This window comes from Neopelma chrysocephalum, unplaced genomic scaffold (genome assembly GCF_003984885.1).
Source record: "Neopelma chrysocephalum unplaced genomic scaffold, ASM398488v2 Primary Assembly neopelma1_23, whole genome shotgun sequence".
In the NCBI taxonomy this organism is placed as follows: domain Eukaryota; kingdom Metazoa; phylum Chordata; class Aves; order Passeriformes; family Pipridae; genus Neopelma; species Neopelma chrysocephalum.
This window is the reverse complement of record NW_020897691.1, coordinates 7,952,927-7,975,151: the sequence shown is the minus strand read 5'-3', so window position 1 is coordinate 7,975,151 and position 22,225 is coordinate 7,952,927. Positions and strand designations below refer to the sequence as shown.

Genomic DNA, 22,225 nt, shown 5'->3' with positions numbered 1-22,225 from the left:
TAGAGCCCTATGGAATAATTTTGCAACTGTAGCAATACTGTATCATTATTTTTAAAGATGCATGTAACAAATAAGGGAAGGAAATACAGAATTGTGATCTGTTTGGGTTAACTGCATTTTTTAGAAATCCTGATCTGTTAAATATATTCCAGATATATGGAGGACTCTTTGGACAAAATTCCTGCTTCTGTTTTGTTGCTTTTGTTATGTAGTACTACCCACATAACAAAATTATGTCAATAAAACCTCCAAACACTATTCTTGATTGCAGATTATATAACTTGCATTATGAATTTGCTCAAATTAGAAGGAAAATTTTTTTCAAAGTTTATGAACTTGCTATTGTTGAAGAAAAAGACCTTATTACTCTACCCACAAATTATATTATCATCAATTTCTTCACACAAGGAGAATATCAGTGATATTGCCTCCTTAATGCCACAGCTTCTTCCACTAAATACAACGAACATTACTCAAAAAGAAAACTAGTTTTCAAAAACCAGTTTTCAGAGTTATTTATTAAAAATAATTTTCTAAAATAACTTAAGATAGTCTATTTTTAATACTTGTTAGTGTCTGCTAGTAAAAAACAGTCATCTTCCATTATAAACTTTCACAGAAAATTAATTCAGCAGGACTAATTTAAAGTCATAGCATTCAATGTTATTAAAACTTTAACAGATAGTTCTTGTAGAAATTTAGAAAAAATTTGGGGTTTAAGACTCATTTAAAAATGCATGTGTTCACATATGCACACACTTCTGCAGATGTGGATTTCTCCATAGGAATAGCCTCTCTTTTTTTAAATAATTGTTCTTTAGAAGGTTGGAGTTGCAAACCAAACACATCTTTCGCCAAGTCATCACAGTCAACTTTTTGGCTAATTACAATATACTGCTCCCATATACACATGCATAATCATCACAATACATCGCCTTTTTTGTTTCTATTTAATTATTGTACTATTCATACACAATGGACATTGCAAAATATATATATATATATATCGTCACAGATTACTACTTACCTCCCAAAAAGTTGAGAAATGGGAAAATCTGGTAGTCAGTTTAATTCTAAACAAAATTAAGCAATCAGAGAAATAATTCTACACCTTGAATCATCAGTACTCCCTCTACCTTGTTCTTCTCTAGGTGGTGTAAGTGGAATCTTTTAGTTACTATGCCATTCTAGATCAAACTCAATCATACATTATATCTTTAATAATATAATTCATAAATTTACCTGAAAAAACATTATATGTATCGGTGAGATTGGACTTGAATATCAGTACAGTTTTGTCAGCCAGGCCACAAGCCAGCATCTCTCCATCCCCTATGAAGAAGAGTATCTAATGATTTACATTTGAAAGCAACAAGGACCTAATATGCTGTTTCTTTTATTCATAAAAATCACATACGTCACTACAACAAAACACAAACTAGATATTCATTTCATATGTTTAACACATATTTTGTATGAACAGCACAAATTCGTGTTGGAGAATGGGTTGGAATTTGTATGCAATTAATTTCGTCTTGATATATTCCCTAAATGGTTTTCATCACAAGGCAGAAATTCACTTTTCACAAAAAGTATGCTACAAAATTTAAACACAGAAATTTTTAGCAGTCATTTAAACCTATTTTCTTACTCTCCTTTTTTATATCTTCCTATTGAAGTAATATCACTTTTTATATATTAGAATAAAAAAAAAGCATAATAGTCATTCTGGATCACTTCTTATAGATGATGAACTTCCTCCATAAGGTAATCCTAAAAACTATCCAAGTGCAGTTAGATTGTTTATTTATATTGGTAATCAGCAGGGGCACACAATGACAGGATAGACTTCCTAAGGTCTACATTAATGGCAGAGATTTGTGAAATTTACCTGTTCACTTAAAAGTTTTCATTGAAAAAAATTAAAGAGCAAATAAATGAACCAATTGGATAAAACAAGGGAAGGTGGAGCAAGAGAAGACAGCAATGAGAGAGAGTAAGAAAATGAAGAACAGAATTCAAATTAATGTTACTAGGTTCACCGTGAGCAGTGTTCTTAAGGAGGTGTCACCTGAGTGCCCCCTTCTTAAACCCCCAGAGCATCTTTACAAAGGGAGATGGAATAAAAGTCATGCTTGACTTCACCAACATTAGGCACTGCTATCCAGCGTCCAAGTACCATCCACATAGCAGGTTCAGAATACTGTATTCCACAACACATTTTTCCCTACATTATGGCAGTAGAAACAGAGAAGAGATCCATATTTCTAATCTCTGAGAGTCACCTACTAAAAGTGAATTTTAAATGAGAAACACAATGCGGTTGACATATTTGCTAAGAAGAGGCATATCAGAATCCTTTTTTCTGTTACCAGTGACTAAATGCACCATTATACTCAACTGGCAAAGAATTAGTCTTCAGTAAACACTTCACAAACACATTACTCTTCACAAACTCGAAGATATGAAGTCTTTGGGGTAAAAGGCAGTGCTCTTCTGCAGATTTCTCCTACTTTTATTAAAGTTTTGACAGTATGAATTTTCAGCATAAGGGTTGATTGGTAAGTATATCAGGTATGCATATAAGGTAAGTCATAGACACACACAAAAATTAACAATATATAAATATTCTTGTGCATAAAGAATGAGAGACAATAATTTTGCATAGAATCTTGGAGGCTTGTTTATTGGAAATATCATCTTAAATCCTTAAATAAAAGTTTATATTAAGAGAGTAACAAGACTTAATTTTTAAATCTTAAGTCTTACTTAATTTTTCCATTTAATTTCCTTTCTACTATGTTTGGAGATGCTAATAAATGTTAATTATTGTGACTCATAGTTTACAAAGACTACTTTAAGGATTGTTCCAAGGTGGAACTCAAAGTTGCAAATTTGCAGTTGAAAATATATTGTAAAACTAGGAACCATCTGGTCAATACAGACTACGACAATAATAGAACTCCTCCTTAGAAGGTTACAATAATACAATTTTTTTACTCCAAGAAAAAAAAATCTTTACAATTTTGCTAAACTGCAGTTGTTTAAGCCTGTGTGTGCATGCATGTCTGGGCAAGAAACAAGAGACAAAGACAAAAAGAGAGAAAGATGTTTCTTACAGTAAAAGAAGATTTAGACTTAAAATGTACTATCAAAACTGTAGTGATGATTTTCTTTGCTAAAAATGAACTTTTCATCTTAAGTGCACAAACTTTCCTAGAAATAAGCTCTCTGCAACCAATTTCTTTCAGAAGCCTTAAATAACAACTTCCTCCCGTTGTCTAAGGAGTAGAGTGATGGCTGGAATATATTTTAGAAAAGTTACTGATTGCATCTAATTGCTTTTTTCCTTGAGGATGAAAGTTGTACTTGTCCTGAAAATACTTATATAAAGATATAAACAATACTTCTATGAATATATACATTTTTAAATACTTTGAAAATATTGTGGCTTGCATGGTGTACACTGACATAATTATATACTTGGTAAAATGCTTCAGTGCTAATATAAGGAGTGGTTTCTGCTTAATCATATTTACATTGGAACTGACTTAACCCTATTGCAAGAGTCATTTATCCAAAGCAGTTAAGAAAAATGTCCTTCTTTGGATTACCCAGAAGAATTCCTTTTTTATATTTCAACATAGAAAAACTGAATAATATTTATATAAGAAATATGAGTATTCTGAGAATTTTGAAACTCAACTTACAATACACCCTAATGACAGTAAATGTCTCAGAAAATAAATTCTTTAGTGAAAGAACTACTCATTTTCAAGTTGTAGTGGGAAAGCCATAGAATAAATTCAAAAGGAAAAGACATAAAATCAGAAATAGAATCCTTTTGCATTCATGTTAACAGCTTGAATGGTTTTTCAAGACAAAAATTATGATCAAACAGTATGTGGTACTGCCAGAAAGTTTTCTGGGAATTTATCTAGTGAATCCACAGTCTTTATAAACTATGCCACACAAATTTTGGCTTTCTTTCTGCACACTGACAGAATGGTACATTTTATAAAGCCTGTACTTACCAGAATACTGAACACAAAAAATTGGGGTTGGCTTACAAGTAACAGATATCTCTTTCTCATATTTGATTGGAGGATCCCTGTCCAATGGATATTCTTTATTTTCACTTCAAAGAAGGAAAAAAGAAAGAAAGCAGTACATTTTCATTTCAATTATAAAATACATGTTCTTTGGGAACTATTATAAACATCATTATATAAATATTTCCTGGAAAACTTATGTTAAATTCAAGGTAAGAGCCAAATGAATTTTAAATTGTCATAGTTAAATTACTCCTATCACCGTTATGAATTCATGAGATCAAGAATTAACATAGAGTTGTAGAAAAATCAAGTTTCTTAAGTTGCATAGCTATCTAACAAAAGTATTTAAAAAATGCAAACTCTACCTTCTTGTGACAAAAAGCAATATTAACTAAAAAAAAAAGGCAATTTAACTAAAAAAAAACAACACACACACACACAAAATTTACAGGACTAAGTAGCTTAACCTATCATAAAACAGTGTAAACCAAAAAAGAAATTATCTGAAGTGCTCATGTAAAAGCTTACCTATGTGTGCAAGGATTAAAAAAACTTAGTCTTGAGCTATTAAGTGGTTTTTCTTAATGCTCTAACAGCTCTTTTTAAATGAGAAAAATGATGGCATTAATCATTCTTTACTTTTATGTTTGTACTACATAGAAAAAAAGACTATATAATAGTAAAGAGAAAAAATGGGTGAAACATCCTCATTTAACATTCCACAAAAATTAACATGAAACTGCCAGCTCTAAAAAAACATCTGTTGTTTGAGTCCACAGTGATGAAGATTCCACTTTGGAATGGTCAATTTGCACCATTATGTATATTCTGTTTAAATCCATTAAATCCTTGTATTAGCTTAAGATAACATGATTTTAGGGGTGAATGAGGCACATGATCTGAAACACTATGTCTCTCTGTGCCACATTCAGTTATTTTTCTGACTGGAACTGCAGCTTAAGAACATTCTGGGACTTCACTTCCAACCATATTTAGCACCTGTTCCTCTTTCTATCAACACAAATCTAAGAAAATAGATATGTATGTTTTCTTTTATATGAAACACTCAAATTTAATTGAGAGTCTGATAATCCCAATCACTTGCTGCAGTCATTTTATATCAAATTTACAAAGCCTTTTAGTTCCAGAGATACCCCTAACTAAAAAATTCAAATGAAAGTAACAGAGACAAATCATATTTTCAATAGAACTCTAATTATCCTCATTTTAATTTGTTCCTCCTCTAGTGGAGTTACTAGATTACTTACCATTTACAACTGGTCTTCCACTTTGATACCTCTTTTGTTTTCAGGTTAGTATTAGGAGGAAACATGGTCTTTCTATGAGAAAGAAAATAGACTCTTCTAGATGGAACATTAAACATTGCATGAGAAAAATAGCTTGTTTCAAACAAAAGCAATCCTACTTCCTTCTTACTATTTACGTCTACTGGTAATGTCAGTAGGTAAGAGAATGTAGTCTTTGATGACAATATAGATTTCTAATGATCTAATGCCTGAGTTTGCACTTTAATTTCTGTGAGTTGTTTGTTGAATAATGCACTCCAAAGGACAAAATCCATTCAAATAAAGTTCTCAGACAATTCTTCCTGCAAGCTGAAGACACAAGAGTAATCAGATGAAAGAGTCAGGATGCCTAATATGGATTTCAAAAGGAAGTTGAACAATGACCAGAAGCTGTGAAAATTCTGGTTTGCGATATATTTTTCAATTCTTTTGTTTGATAACATCATAACTGTTTTTCACAGGTGATTAATTTCACAGTCATAAGACTACATGGCTCTATCATGTGAAAAAATATCACACATCAATAAAACAGGGAAAATAGTAATATATTGACTCACCGTGGTGCTGCTGTATATCCTGATGATTTAATTTTATTATGGAAAACCAATGGCTTATCTTTCACTGTGCTTTTCACTCCTATAATAATTTAATTTACATTAAAATGGGGGGTTTAACATCATATTTTTACAGTTAAGGTAGATAGGCTAGCCCAGTATAAATATTGGATGTCTCCTTATGTTACAAAACACATTTCTGACCAACCACTCTAGAATAATGATTACTGAGAAAGGAAAGAAATATAAACTGTTGCATTGTATAGCATCCCTTCTCCAAAAACATGAATAACTAGGCACTTCTTTAAACTTTGAAGTAGCAAGAATATTGTTCTGAATCACTTTTTTCATCATTCATTCACAAATGTGTTTTTTGGCTGCCTATTTTATGCTTGGACTTTGTATGCACTATCTATAATGTATTCACACCTTATATTTGGAATATGGAAATAATCTAAAGATCATTAACAAACTGCCTGATGGGTATATGTAAGTATTTGTGCTTCTACGTGTCTTAGGTCATTGGTACTTGTCTGTATGCACAGTGCCATACTAAGAAGCCTGAAGGGTAGCCTACAGTCCCAAACTGAACATGAGTATTTCATATCAGCAGAAACAAACGAAACAAATAAATGTTGTAAAGGGGGAAATCCATTTGATATTCTCAGGGAAAAACTTCAGATGCATTGGGAGTGATCTCATGGATACATTTAGCTATGCTGAGGATGGAATTCCCTTCAACTTCCACTGTCCTTTCTCTTTACGTAGCAATGAGGCAGAAAAAGGTCCTTCCTGAGAGGCTCCCAATGCCACTTGCCTGAAGAGACCAAAGGATTTCCTTACAGCATTTATCTGATCATGAGATGTCAACAAAGGTAGCACAGGTGTCAGTGCTGGGTGTCCAAAGCAGCCTGGAATTCTAGCTAAAACACTGTAGATGATTCTCAGAATATCATAAACCACTAAAGATATAACCTTTGACATTCTAATAGGTCCAAAAATAGATTATTTCTACATGTCTACAGCTACCAGCATTTTTACATCCTTCTTAAGTAAAAGCTGCTGATGAAAATATTTTGTAAGTATTTTTTGGATTTTGCTTTATTGTTGCTAACTAAAGAAAAGCTATCAGTGCTTCAACAGCAATTGGAAGTCAGATCTCTTTTTTTAAACAGTAGGACATTGAGACAAAAATTAACTTCCTAAACTTGCAGATATTGACAAAAGACTATCCAGGACAATAAAATTTACCAAAACAGGTAACCAAAGTTAAGAAAGAAATGACAAATTATACAGGAAGATACACTGCATGATATTGAAAAAGAATGACTTATGAAAATATAAACATTCTACACTCTAACACTTAAAATACACAGCAAATTCTCAAGAGAATTGTTTTTGAAAGAAGAAAAATACTTATTAACATCATTTTCAACTAGAATACATATGTAGGATATGAAATAATGTTAGCAGTATAAAATCCTACTAAAGTAAAAATATAATGTAATATATATTTAGAACAGAAATAAATATATTGATTGTATTAGGCACAAGCCAGTTGGAAGTCAGTTACTTCTATTAAAAATATAACTTTATTAATTAATTTCAAGATTGGTTTATACTTACCAAGTGTTTTATTAGAAGGTTCTTTTCTGTTTTTCTTTAAACCTTTACGCAATGGAGAATTTGTCAATAAAGAACCCCTAAGTTATAAAACCAAGCACAAAACTTGATCAATGCAATGGACAAAAGTATCAGACTAGGAAAAGCTGTCAGAACTCCCTTTTAGCTATTTTTCTGCATGTGAGCATGTATATGTGCAACAGTAATGACATTTTAATAAAAACAAACAAGGCATAGTGGATTAGTTATTAGCTCAGATACCCAGCAGCACAGACAAGCCTTGGCCCTGATTGGATTCACAGATGATTGCATTTACATGTTAGATCCTATTTCATGTTGACTTGATTTTATTATAAGCACTGAAATCTGCACTTCGGTGTATATTGCAGGTTTTTTGTTGTCTTTAAGATGTCGGTATTTTCTCATAAATCATTTACAGGGACTTAAAGGACAAGAAGGTGGTAGCCAGCAGGAATTCACCAAGGGTGAACTTGATAAACTTCTATGATAAAATGAGTGGCTCAGTAGATGAGGAGAGAGGAGTGGATATTGCCTACTTTGACTTCAGTAAGGCTTTTCACACAGTCCCCTATAAGATTCTCATAGAGAAGCTGATGAATTATGGGCTGGGTGAGCCCACACTGAGGTGGATTGAAAACCGGATAACTAGCAGAGTACAGCAGGGGTCAATATTGGGTCCAATTCCATTCAACACCTGCATTAATAATCTGGATGAAGGAGCAGAGTGTACCCTCACCATGTTTTCTGATGAGACAAAACTGAGAGGAGTGTCTTTAAGAGCAGAAAATTGTGCTGCCATCCAGAGAGACATTTATTGTCTGAAGAAATGGGCTGACAGCAACCTTGTGAAGTTCATCAAGGTGAAATGCAAAGTCCTGCACCAGAGGAGGAACAACCTCATGCAGCAGTATATGCTGTAAGGCAGAGTCCAGTGCCCACTGACAAGAGGCAATGCACAAAAAGTGAAACACAGGAGATTCTGTCAGAACACTAGGAAATACTTTTGTACTGTGAGGATGACCGAGCACTGGCACAGGCTGCCCAGAGAGCCTGTGGTGTCTCCCTCCTTGGAGATATCCAAAAGTTGTTTGGAAGTTGTGGTTTCACCCACCTGCTCCCTCCCCCCCCCCCCCCCCCCCCCCCCCCCCCCCGGGGCCGGAAATGGTTAATCCCAAGTAAGTTTCTGATGTAGGACCAATGGAGAGCTGTGTTTCGCCCCTGTGAAATTAACATATCACAACAACCGGGAAGGGAAGCCGTTGGCGTAGTTGGAAAATCAGCCAGCCACGTAAGTGTCGAGGGGAGTCCCCTCAAGTTTGGGGAAGCTCCTGGGCCCCCACTGCCCTGGCCCAGCCAGGGCTGCGGGAGTTTTTCGCCGTTCCCCCCCCCACTGCCAGCGGGGGCGGTGGCACAGCCCGGAGCGGCCAGCTGGGGCTGGAGTTGGGCTCCCGGCGGGCAGGCACGGCACTGGAGCGAGAGAGAAACTCCCCAGGAGTTTCCCAGCCGGCCTCACCGCCTTCCCCCACCGCGGGGGAAGGGGTGGTGAGGAGCTGGCAAACGCTGCGGCAGCCATGGAGTAGCCCGGGACAGGCTAGAGCCGCAGCCGTGACGCCGGTGCGGCGGTGATGGCCCGAAGCCGTCCGGCCCTGGCCCTGAGTAAGCCCCTGTGAAGAAGCTGTGACAGCAACGCACAGCACAGAGCAGAGCGGGCCTAGAATATGGCATAGAGCCAACCAAGCAGGTTTCTCTGAGAAGAGACTCTAATGAAATTTGGGGGTATATAAAAGACTGAGTAAAACCTAGAAAAATCCTGTGACCTGGGGGGGGAGAATAGATCCAGCGTGGAGGAGTCCTTGAACCTTACCCCCGCAGGAGGAACCCCGCGGGATAGGAAAAAAGTCTCAAAAACTTTAATTCCTTGACTGTGGCGAAGACCTGGTGAGACGAGAGTTCCCTCGAAACCCAGGAGGAGCTGCTCGACAGAGGCCGAGCAGTCGGTGGGGGTGCAGCCCGAACCCCAAAACTCCGATTGAGAGAGAGAGACTTTAACTATCGCCCCGAAAACTTCTCCTGAACTGATGTGGGAGGGTCCAGGGGTGGTAGAAATTGTGTTAATGCTGTGTATCTATTTATTCTTTAGTTTAAGTTTCTTTAGTTATAGTTTTCATACTTAAGATTTTATATATATATATATGTATTATAATATTTATTGTGTTAGTAATTTTAATATAATTCCCTTCCCCCATACTGAGTTGTGTCTGTCTGAAAACTTCTCTCACTCCTGAACACATTGTGGGGAAGTTTGGAAATTGGATTTTTGGGGTGAAAGCACCACAAATGTGGTGCTGGCCAACTGACTCCAAGTGGATCTGTTTGAACAAGGTAGTTGGACAAGGTCACCTGCAGAGGTGCCTTCCAAACTGAACCATTCTGTGATTTCTCACACTCTATACAACTAAAGCATGACAGGAAAAGAAGTAAAATAAAACCATGTCAACAAATAGCACTGTACAATACCATGTGATGCACCTTATTTGCCAGATAAACAAAGGCACAATCCAACACAGAGAAAAAAACATTGAATTTTTCTGTACCTGGCAATAACTGATAGACTGTTCTCATTTCCGCGTGGGAGAAAAACATTGTGCTGAGTTCTCACCAATGCAGCAAGGTTAACTTCCAACACAGCAATCATATCTTCAAACATCGAGGTGAGCAAGCACAAAACCTGCAGCAATTATGCCATAAAATAATACTCTGTTTACTTCATAATTGAAGCTCCAACAACAAAGCATTTATAATGGAAAAATCACTTTTTGTCATTTATGAAAATTAGTCAAAAATATCTACAGATTTGGTCCTGAAGAGCATTAAGCAGTAAAGAGTGGTTAATACTGTCCTTCAAAACCATGCTTATGTTGCTTAAATAAGTGTCTTAACAGTCTTGCATACATAACAGAGAGAGTAATTCCAGCAGCTTCTACACTGGACATATTTCTGCAGTAACAGTTGTGAGACAAGAAGTACACATGGAAGAAAGATTGGCTTCAGCAACATGAACAGGACATTCTAAGAGCTGAATTTAAAACAAAATCCTTCTCTAAAGCAAGACACTGCTTTGTTAAGTATACAGAAAGGCCTAGATTAAACTCAGTTCTGTAGGAAACCTGCAACATCAAAAATGGAGTATACAGACCAGAATGCCTTCCAGTTCCTTATATCACTTTTAATGACTTTCCACAACTCAAATAGTTTTGACAGACTTCTTGGAAGGATTCAAAAGTAGTTCATCCTAACATTTGTTTGAGAAACAAGTTATAACAATGCTTATATCTTTTTTCCCCTAAAAGATTGCCTCTCCTTCCCCAGTGGTCATTCTTGACATTCAAGATTGTCCTGGTTAGAACGGCTGGGACCAATTCATCCCTGGATGGGTGTAACCCAAAACTGTGTATTCTATAGCCTCCATGCCATTTCCCAAAAACTGCTGTCAGTAGAGGCCTGCAAGGTGGGAAGATGTTCCTGTACCCTTTTATGGAATTCCCTGCTCTGATATCCTTATATGGAATTCCCCGCTCTGATACCCTTATATGGAAGAGGGACTGAGCATCCGCATGCCCTTTTATGGAATTCCCTACTCTGAGGGAGGGACTGAGCACTCCCGCCTGAACTGGAGAGTATATAACTGGGAGTTTCAGAGCCTTGCGACCTCTCGTGGGATCCAGAGGAAGATTGCAGACCACTGCCTTCAACTAGACTGCAGACCACTGCCTTCAACTGGACTGCAATCACCACTTCTGACCAGACTGCAGCAGCTCTCCCACCAGCAGGTTTATCCCCTCTCCCTTTGCTTTGGACTCGGGGGTGGGCCAAGGTACACCACTTTTGTTCATACCCCAGGGTGCTGGGTATACATTTGGGTTTTGTGGGTTAAAACCAATTGTCTGTCTGTATAATTGTACTTATTGCATTATTTTAATAAATTGTTATTCTGACCTATAAATCTCTCTTTTGAATTGAGTTCATTTTCCCTTGCTGGTTAACTTTTAAACCAGTACAAAGATACACACCAAACACTATAAAAAGTCACCTTCTCCTTTTTAATCCCTATAGACTATAGACAAGCTGTGAGAGCTTTAAAACTATCCAGCCATTAAAACTAGTAGATTTCATACAGTAGAACCAGTCCTCTCCAAAGAAATTACTGTGTAATTCACACCAAGTAAAACAAATGTGCACATTAATCTCTGAAAAAACATATAATTACTATCTATTGAAAATACTGGAAGTGTAAACATTCATTAAATCAATGCTTGCTGTATACTCACCTTTCCATTAACTGTCTTCTTTGTCAGTGCACATGATCTGGCAAACCGAATGCTGAGGTCACTGTAATCTTTACCAAAGAGAACACAGAGCTATAAAATTGTATTTGCATTTCAGAAGAAAAACCTAACATCTCCAAGACAGAAAAAAAAATTACTCATGCTAATTTGACATGAACCTAATCCACTCTCTTCAGAATATATCCTTCTAGCCTACCCTCACATTATTACGTAGGAGTAGAATAACATTCCTTGTATTTAACACTCATGAACTGCAAAATTGAATAAAAATTAATTGCCAGCCACTACACAAATCTAGTGCCAACATGTCTTCTGAGAAAATCAGGGCCAGGAAAGCATATAAAAATTTAATGGAAGAAAGCCATTTTTAAAGAAACAGTTTTAATTGTATTCTGCCATTTCACAAACTAATTTTTGTACTATTTATGTCAGAAAATGAAAGCAATCATATTATAGTGTAGTCAAATATCTCACAGAACATACCTTTGTAAGATAAAAAAGCTTCTAATTCAAAGTTTGCCAAATTAATTATTAACAAGCCAGTAGAGGTTCCTATCCAAAAATAGCTAGTATTAAGGGTAGAATACCTATTAAAAAAGGAGAAAAATATCTCTTGAGTAGCATAGAGAAGCTTTTTTTATTACCACACAACACACAGCAAAGGGGGTTTTTAATACTTGTTACCCAGTCCCAGTACAACAATAATAAACTCCATCAAAATAAAGATTTTTTCATTTACAGCATATTTTTTAAATCTGTAGCTCAAAGTAAAAACTTCCAAACAAAATTGATGAAGTTTTGAAAACGAAGAACAGAACACAACCCTTGATTTTACGTAAGTGCTTATGGCAAGTCTAAAACAGCATAGGAAATACTTTTCTTCAAAAATTACTGTGGTTTGTAAGAGCTGGGAGATGCTGTAAAAGCACTGTATACACAAAGAGTAAATTCAAACCACGAGGCAAATCCACATATAGTCTTACTTTTACCACTTCCACATGAACACCCAAAAAACAGTGAAATTCAAGGTATGTTTGTACATAATTAAGTATAAGAGAAAAGTCAGCACAAACTAAGAGGGAAAAAAAACCCAGCCAAGTCTGGAATGTCTGTCTCAGCCTGTGCTTAGTGGCAGCAGTACTGCAGTTAGGTAATGAAATCCAGCTTTTGGAATCACCACAGAGTAAATCAACTGGTTACAATTTCAGTCAACACCCTCACAGAAGAAAAATGTTATCAAGCATAAAATGATTCTAACAAAATAACAGTTGTCATTCTCCGAGAACTAAAAATGTTTTTGATGCCAGAATATATAAAAATTGACATCAACATCTTAATAAATTTTCCAGATAGGAGTGAGTAGACTTATTAGTTTTATTTGTAAAGTCAGACCACAAGAGTTAAAGTAAGGGAATGAAAAAGTATAAAACTGAAACTTGATAAGAAAATACTCACCACAGTGGCTTAATACCTTTTTTAATTAAAAACAAAACAAAACAGACAAACAAAAAACCCCCTCCAAACACATATAGTCAAATAGTTTAAGAAGACCTGAATAGACAGTTTACAAGCAGAACAAAACCTTCAACTGTGATGTGATAGCTAAAAGAACAAATAATTCTTAGATGTACAATGTGAGGCAGTAACAGGTGGGTATTGGAAAGTGATGCTATTTCAATTCAGAAAATTGTTTCAAATAATCTGTTACTGTGGATTCATTTCAGGCAACCGTGTTCTAAAAGGAGATTGAAAAAGAAATGTTAAAATGTTAAAAATGTGACACAAAACATGTCTTATACAACGTACAAACTACTTCATCCAGAAGTGCAGAGGTAATTTGTTCATGAGCTATAGTTTGCTATCCAAGGAGGGAACTTGATAGTGGCAGACCCTGAACTATAAGATTAAAAAACATACCTAAAGCTAATTACGGTACACAAAAAAGAGGGTAACTCAGATTAGAAGTAAAATGGAATTAGTCAGTTCCTGGAACAACTTAACTAGGGACATGGTGGATTCTTTATCACCAGAAAACTAGTAATCTTTAAAGATGTGCTGTAGTTCAAATAAAACCTATAGTTTTCATGCCGACAAAATTTTGATAATTTGAGAGTGATATTATACAAGCATTAAGACTGACTGTAATAATTCATCATATGGCCCTAAAGTGTTATCATTACATTAAAGTATGTCTGAGATGTGCATCTTAAAAATCACCACTTCCTTCTTCTCAATGGTAGTATTTCTGAAAATGCAGGCATCATGAAAATAATTGTTAATAATTACTTAAATTTGACATAAAGACAACCAAAATTATCCAGGACTTCTGGACATTTTTCTTCTTTGTTTACCAGAAGTTGTTTATATATCTAAACAGAGTTTAATCAGTTACATCTGTAAAACCCACCATAGGGCAAAGGTCAGGACAAGAGTTTCCTAAAACATGATATGGCTGAGAAATTTATCCAAATGACAATTACAAATAACAAAAAACCCCAAGCTGTTCTATAAGACACTTCTTGTGGCAGCGTCCTGAACAGATCCCTGGGTGCCTGATAATATGGGTAAATTTCTCTTCAGGAAAGAAATGTAATGTAAGAATTAATTCATGGAAGGAGTAAAAACGTCATGTTCTGAAATCTCTGTCTCTAGTACAGAAGTTTGACTGGAGCAAGTTTATGTAGTTCAAAAGTTATTAAATTTGGAATGCAAACTGACAAGCATGCAGTGGCAGCATAAGACTTATTTCTTCAGGAAAGCAAACTCAAAATACGTTTGGTTTCTTAATTACTTTTTAATTCATCTTCCCTGATCAACTGGTATCAATAGATGTTAAAATGGATATTCCCAATGACATTTTTACTAAATTATTTTTCAGAATAGCAACCAGTTTTAACTTTGTGTATATTATCTTCCTAAGAGTAGGCCATCAAAACTTGCAGATCACTAAAAATACTATTTTCCTACTGCATTTTTTAAAAAATATTAAGTTGAAGTGAAAATAATCCAAGAACCAATGGGAACTCCAAGGAATAAATAAAGCCAAACACTAGGTGGTATTTTAAAGGACTTACATGTTTTCTTCATTATGGAAGCATACTAAAAAGTCACAATGTTCAATTAAGAGGACAGGCAATGATGTTTCCACTGATCCTTCTGGTCTCATGTTGTCTGTTTTGCAAACCCTGGAATTATTTTGCCCTTCACCTAAGAAAGACAATCAACAATACTAGCTATCAAAAGACAATGAAATAAGGGAAACAGATAGGATTTAAGAGAGAATTGGAAGTAGTGAAGTAGCATGAACTAAGACCACACTCAAGAAACTTCTATTTCAAAAGATGGATACATCCTAGCCTTCTTGAAATTGCTTTCCTGATTCTTATGTGCTTTCTTAAAATGTCTTATTTCAAATACCTAGAGATAAAATCCAAAGAGCCTACTTAGGGACTGAAAAGGATTTTGCAGAATTTAGGTGTTTTCATCTCAAAAAAGTGACACCGAAAGCCATATATCCTTAAATATGCTGGGGATCCACTTGACACTAAAATTACAATGCAATCCAAAAACAAGGTGAAAATCCACTTCAGTTTCATCTTCCCAAGGAGTCTCCAACCCATCATGAATGTGCATTCACCACTAAGAACTATTAGGATTAAATTCAGCATTAGGCACAGATATTACATCACTGTCTTTCAAACATAAACAGTGACATCCATATATTTTAAATAATAACAAGAAATGTAGCAGTCTTCCTCCTTAGGTTAGGAACTTAGAATTATGGAAGCTGGACCACTAGGTAGGTAAGAATACAGCAGTCATTGATTCAAAAAAAAAACAAGCAAGGGAAAGCAGATGTCCCTTTCCCTAAGAAAGCTCTCTCTTGCTTGCCTTTAGAAGGACCTCAACCCACTTCAGCCGGTGTGCAAGTAGTCTGAATGCCTGATCCTCAGGGATCCAAGGAGGATCCGAGGATCCTCAAGGGACCACATGCCTAAGAGGTATAAAATGTTTCAATAGTTCTCTTGTGTTGCCTTGGAGTCAGGTAACAGCCTTGGTACCAAGAGAGGTAACCCTCTCCCTGGTGCGCCCAACCCCTGGGCATTCTGTGGCAGGCAGGCCGAGCAGGTGGGTGGCACACCACAATCGCGCGCCATTCACACGCCCATCATGCGGCAACCACATGGCAAATGTGCCCATCACAGGACAATCAGGTGCTCAGCACACCTGTTGCTACTACAGTTGCACTGCTCCCAGCGGCCAGGGCAGGTAGCCCTAAAGGACTTACAGAATTCTGAGGAAGAATCAGAACTGGATAAGGGAATGCAGACACAGCCACAGCAGTGCTGAGGAGATGGGTGTCTGCACTGGCACTGACCCCAGGAAGACAGTTACCTCTCCTGGTACCAAGGATGTTACCTGCTCATGGTGACCCTGAGGCAGAACAAGATAACTATCAAATCAGTTTGATATCAGGGACTCACCCTGCTGTGGCTACCAGTTCAGTCTTTAAAGACTCAAAAGTACTCTGTATTATACCACTAGAAATACCATAGCCAGAGAAAAATGATATCACGGAGGGACTGGTATGGATAAAGAAAAAATATATTAAAAAAAAGTAAAAAAATAAAGAGATTCCTAGAAACTTCAAAGGTAACTGAGAAATGTTGTTCCATTTAGACAAGAGATTAATTTTGAGGCATTGGTTCTGTTCTCACTGAAGTCTTGGGCAATGAGTTCAGTAAAAAACAAACTACTTACTAGTGCACATCATGTAACATTTTACAAACAAATGCATTGGCCAAGATTTTATTACAGACATACATGCGTAATTCTTTCTAGATAGGCCAATACCCAACTACATATCAGCTTCAGTAAGAATTCCATGCCATAGTCTGAGACTCATAACTCTATCACTTACATTAAAATCTTATGGGGTGTAAAAAGCACACACTCAGTAGTCACTAACTACTATATAGCATTCTAGAAGCACTGTGCTACCTATTTCTTTTCCAGATTTCCACACTTTGTTACAGAATTTCTCTTGCTCTTTCTTTAAGTTGATATGTGTTACACAACGATAATTATGATCACTGATTAAACTGAAGATCCAAAGCTGCAAGAAAAAGAAAAAGCAATTGCAATAACCCTTTGACACTAAATATAAAGCTTACGTTAATACAAACTAAAGATCCAGTATTTAAAACTTTTGTTGTAACTAATGAACTTCTTTGAACTGCACATCAAATTCCCACATGTTTATGTCTTTGAAAAAACTCCTCATAGACTATTTCCGACAATTAAAAATCACAGATAACATGCATGTCGTTGCTCACTGGGTCATGAAGATGAATTTCGTTTATACCTTTCTCTTTTAAGACTAAGGTATAGTTAAATCTTTAATTTTCTTAAGAATTCACTGAACAGTAATAATGAAGGAAAACAGCTGAAAAATCTCATAAAAATATATAACTAACATTAAAGAAGAGGTGAAATGCATATTCACAGTTATCACATTTGCATTAGAATTCCAACATGCTGAAATCATAGTCCTATGTTTCACCTTTTTTCTTTTAAAACAGGTATATTTATAGCCTCTCAGCATACTCTTCTTACATAATCACTGATTGTGCTCTTAAAAACTTTTCTGGTTTTCAGGAAAAAGTTTGTTTTGTAATAGAAGTCATATATACTATATATGGTTTATGGTCAAAGCATTGAATTATGATTGCTAAAATAACTGCTGCAACACTTCAAAACTTGTATGCAGTTTGTGAAGCTTTTTCATAGACAGAAATATTAATAATAGTTGACTGTTTTGACATAGAGACTAAGTTTAATGGGCATTCTTACCTGTCCTTCAGCACATCCAGTGATAAGTTGTTTGTTTTCTTCATCAATTAGCAGACTTAGCAAAGGAAACGCTGCTTAAAAAAACAAGTATTTGATTGAAATCCTATTCATAAAGATAGGAAGAAAAAACCTTACTGCAGTTCTTACAGTTGCACAGATTTGTGTGCCTTAGTCTTTGTGCTGCTAAGGGCTTTCCACTTGCAGGTTTGTGGACCCAAGCTGCTGTGGCATGGTTTTCAGACCTCCTGTGGTCAGTAGCTTTCCCTTGTTTCACCCATGCAGTTTGTTTTCATGGTCTTGTACCTGCAAACACTGACATTGTGCTTATGGCAGGTTTTCAAGCTAAACAATTGCCACAGGCAAATGGGGGGATTCATTACTTCACCCTCTCCTTTCCTAACGTGTGTTTTTAGCTTTTAGTTTATATGAGGTCCTTCAACAAAACGCTATGCACAAAGCTTAACAACCAGTTCCACGCAACTCGCACCCCCAAAGTGTACTCCAGTCACCACTAACAGCACCACAAGCAAGAACAACCGAAGGGAAGTTCTGAGTAGGTCCTGTTGAAACCTGTACAGTTCCTGTAGGAAAAGTGCTTTGAAGGAAGGGTCTCTGCTACACCGGAGACAATGCTTGCCCTCCTCCTCTTCTCTCCTTTTGCTCGTCTTTCCACAAAAGTCAATATCTTTAAAGTCAATATATGCCATCAGCTGCAGACACTGTTAATACTACACCTACACATGGTGTAGTATTTCTTTTTATGTCATGCACAAAACTTGAAGGAAAGCAAGCACACAGTACTCGGATAGTGGAATTCTGCTTACAAAACAAGAGAGCTCCATTCGTGTATCTCAGTAAGTGGCACATTACTTACACATCCTGTACAAAAAGAGTCGTTTATGAAAGTACACGAAAACTATCCACCAGGAAGTTCACTTTAAAGGAACATACAGTTACTATTGGCTTTAAAGGATAATATGTTTACTGCTCTCTAGTCTTCTAGAATTATTTTCACTAAATCAACTAAAAACTTCTACAATAATGATAGACTACTTTTTAGAGAGAAGAGGTTTTTGCTATAAAAAAATACATATAAAAATAGAAAACTTACCTGTTATTATTCCCGACTGATATATTAATTGGCCGGTAGAATAGTCCCACACCTTTGAATAAAAAAAAGACATAGATAGGTATCTACTTAGGTCTCTAAGGAAAACACAACCTTTAACGGCCATCACATGATGAAAACAGAGAAATGCAGGCATTGAAAGCGATGTCCTTAGATAACGATTTTTTTCAGCACTTGTTTTTAAATACAAAGGCCTTTGTTTAATTGATAAGCATCTATGGTGTAAAAGGTGAAACTCACATAATATGATTACATGAAGTAATTAAAAGTACTTGTTATCATCTTTGCTTAGGTTGATATCTTAGTGATTTTAGCTAAATTAATGAAAAGACATACATTAATGAACCAGAAAAGAAAAAAAAGAGGAAAGGAAGGGGAGAAGGGAGTGGAGGAAGGGGAGGGACCCACAACCTTTGATATTTATTGTAGCTTGTAGACAAAAATTTTGGGCTACATTTAGAGTCATATTGAGGACAATCAGTAGTAGATTAAAGTGTATGTAATCAAGGTACCTATCCCAATATCTCCTAGAAAATACATCTGGGTTCACTCAGGCTTCTTGTTTCCCCTTACTGTCTAAGTTGTCTTACAATTGTCATCACACGCAGCAGCAGTAATCCATGGTGTCACCATATAAAATGTTGTCTGTCAAAAATCCTACCAATATGCAATAACCCAGCCATTGCATACAATAACCCAAGCCAATATTCCCAAAAGGGAAAATTCAAATCAATGTCAGCAGACTCACAGTGAAATGTTTTCATTCAGTTCAGCATACCTAAAACACTTCAGCTACAGTCAAACTAATCAAAATATTTTATTTCTATGTGCTAGATGATAATAATCACCAAAGTTAACAATTCATGTGTAAAGTTTTGAATATACAAAATCTGCGTTGTTCTTTTAAAAAGAGAAATTAATTTTTACAATAATTTCGCAAGCATCTCTAAGAACCATGTCCTTCTCTCTATAAAGTCAAAGACGTTTTTTGCTTCATCCTCACAAAATATTTCAAGGGAAAAAAAATTGCTTCACATATTCACTAAATTATTCTTTTTTAAGTTTATCTATACAATTTCCTTGCCTTAAAGGTTCTGTCTTCTGACACTGATATAAGCATGCTTTTCTCCCATGTGCAAAACTCAGCAGCAGTCACTGGAGCCAGGTGGCCATCCAATTTAGTTAGTATAGCTTCATTCTGTGATTAGTCAGTCAAAAACAAAAACACATTAGATTTCAAACTAAAATTGACTACTAAGTAAATATTTTAATAATAACTGTTGCTAAACGTTGTCAGATTTGTTTTCAAAGTATAACTCAATAAGATTTTTCTTATGGAAATTGCAGCCCTGTATATCATCCTGCTGGCAAAGCCACTACACATTACATTTGGTTCTTCAGAATGAATGATATAGCAATAATTTTTCAGATGACCTAAGAATGTTTTCTTCTTCTAAGTTATTGAGATATTGTTTCACTTCAGCTTTTTTAATCTAGTTTTCTATTTGGTATACGTTGCATTATCAAGTATCAATTCACACTTACTTTATGAGAGAAAATGAACACTTTTGCTTAATTATACTAACATTTCTGTATCATGATTTTATTTGAAAGTGAATCAGTTAATGAAATACCAGCACCATGGCTACAGAGAATGGTATCTTACCTTTGCACTTAACATGTAGATCCGATTTCCAGCGCATACTGCCACTTGTTGATCATCTGGGCTAAATCTTACATGAAGCACCATTCCCAAAAGAGTTCTTATAACAATTCCATGAGGTGTAAACCCTGCAGCAATTGTATTGTTAATGAGACTCAATGAAATATAAAACTCTGGTGCAGTGAGATTTTTAGAAACTTCACATAGTTGTTATCTAACCACAGAAGCTGTCCCAGTTTCTGTCAGGAAGATGTACAGAACAACACACTGTTTAATTACATCAGGCTATTGAAAAGCACAGAAGTGTGCACCATCAGAATTCCTCCATCTGCCTTGTTGCCTTGACATGATGTGGTATTCTTTGAGATATTAAAAATTCTCATCAAATCATGCTTCCATTGAAGATTGCCACAGACAGAATTTTTGGAGTAGGGTGAGGTGCCCATGGAACCCAGCAGAGCCACAATAATTTTGGACGTAAGAAATCTTGACTGAAGCACAGCAAGACAGGGCTTTGAAAAATACTTCTTGATACTTTTTTTCCCCTCTTTCATTATTTCTCCACTTTCTAATCTATTTAAGCTTGAAGAGGGGTTAGAACTGCTCCCCAGAACCTAACTTCATTGGTTGAGGCTCCAAACCTAGATGGTGGTCAGGATACTAAAACTCCTGCTTTCTGTGTGTTATGTCAGCATAACTCTCTTTCACTCACACACTTTCCTCACAAATCAGATACTTGCATTGCTCACACACACGTGACAACAGTGTTCCAGAGACAGGAGAGGCAGGACCAGAAAAGGCAGGATGCAAAACACTAGTTCCACAGATATTCCAGAAAAGGTAGCATTTAGTTATTTCGGCATTGCATGTTTAATTATGCAGTGCTGCTATGATTGTTTTTTTTCTGTCCATTTTGTTCCACAGTGGCAGAACGTCACTGCGTTTGCAGTGCTTCCCTGCGTTTCACCCGAGGTAGATGGCAGGCGCTTGTTCCCGCACAGCACCTTGGTCAGCTCCCGGGGCTGCCCCGGCGGGGCCGCCGCCGCTGCCGCCGCCCGCCTGCAGCCCCCTGCCGCCGGCCCAGCACGGTATCGCCGAGGAAGGGCAACAGAGAAATAAAGCACCAATATCGCTGTTAGGGCTGCTGAATCTGAGTGGTTGAGGTGTGCTTCTCGGAAATAACAATCTTGTTACATAAGGAACAGTGGGAGAAAAGCAGATGTTGGGGATGATCTTCCAAGGTGGCCACTGCTCACTCAATCTGGCTGGGTATTGGTCTGAGTGATTGGTGGTGAATTATTCCCTTTGTATCACTTCCTTTTATATATATGTTATATAGAGACCCTGAGATTAGCTCAGTTGGTTAGAGTGTGGTGTTCATAACCCCAAAGTTGTGGGTTTGATCCCTATACAGGCCTTTCACTTAAGACTTAGACTCAGTGATCCTTGTGGGTTCCTTCCAACTATGATTCTTCAGCCACTCCTAAGGATATATATTATATAAATAACACTCTACCTTCTTGCACCTTCTGTGTACATTCATCAAGATTCCACACTATCACACGTTCATGAGAGGCAGAGCAGACAAGAGGTGGATTGATGTTACTTCCAAATGACAACGCAGAAATTGAGTAATGATGCCCTGACAAAAATAATGACTGACAAACGTAGATA

The 22,225-nt window shown here is 36.4% G+C and overlaps 1 protein-coding gene and 1 long non-coding RNA gene across 3 annotated transcripts in view; one reads left to right on the top strand and one right to left on the bottom strand.

The window, feature by feature from the left end:
- WDR27 (WD repeat domain 27) overlaps positions 1-22,225 on the bottom strand; it is a 107,760-nt gene that overhangs the window by 84,392 nt on the left and 1,143 nt on the right. The window contains exons 2-16 of one of the 2 annotated variants that reach the window (XM_027686081.1): positions 22,068-22,209; positions 20,555-20,679; positions 19,973-20,086; positions 18,871-18,922; positions 17,760-17,833; positions 16,908-17,022; positions 14,981-15,113; positions 12,390-12,493; positions 11,889-11,956; positions 10,155-10,288; positions 7,543-7,619; positions 5,920-5,998; positions 5,324-5,395; positions 4,035-4,138; positions 1,243-1,332 (exon numbers count right to left, since the gene is read on the bottom strand). In XM_027686081.1, the coding sequence (XP_027541882.1) occupies positions 1,243-1,332; positions 4,035-4,138; positions 5,324-5,395; positions 5,920-5,998; positions 7,543-7,619; positions 10,155-10,288; positions 11,889-11,956; positions 12,390-12,493; positions 14,981-15,113; positions 16,908-17,022; positions 17,760-17,833; positions 18,871-18,922; positions 19,973-20,086; positions 20,555-20,679; positions 22,068-22,209 (1,483 nt within the window). The remainder of the gene's footprint in view (positions 1-1,242; positions 1,333-4,034; positions 4,139-5,323; positions 5,396-5,919; positions 5,999-7,542; positions 7,620-10,154; positions 10,289-11,888; positions 11,957-12,389; positions 12,494-14,980; positions 15,114-16,907; positions 17,023-17,759; positions 17,834-18,870; positions 18,923-19,972; positions 20,087-20,554; positions 20,680-22,067; positions 22,210-22,225) is intronic. The other variant, XM_027686091.1, reaches the window with a different exon arrangement.
- LOC113969021 overlaps positions 20,691-22,225 on the top strand; it is a 2,069-nt gene continuing 534 nt past the window's right edge. Inside the window, exon 1 of the long non-coding RNA XR_003534718.1 lies at positions 20,691-21,714. This is a non-coding gene — a long non-coding RNA (uncharacterized LOC113969021). The remainder of the gene's footprint in view (positions 21,715-22,225) is intronic.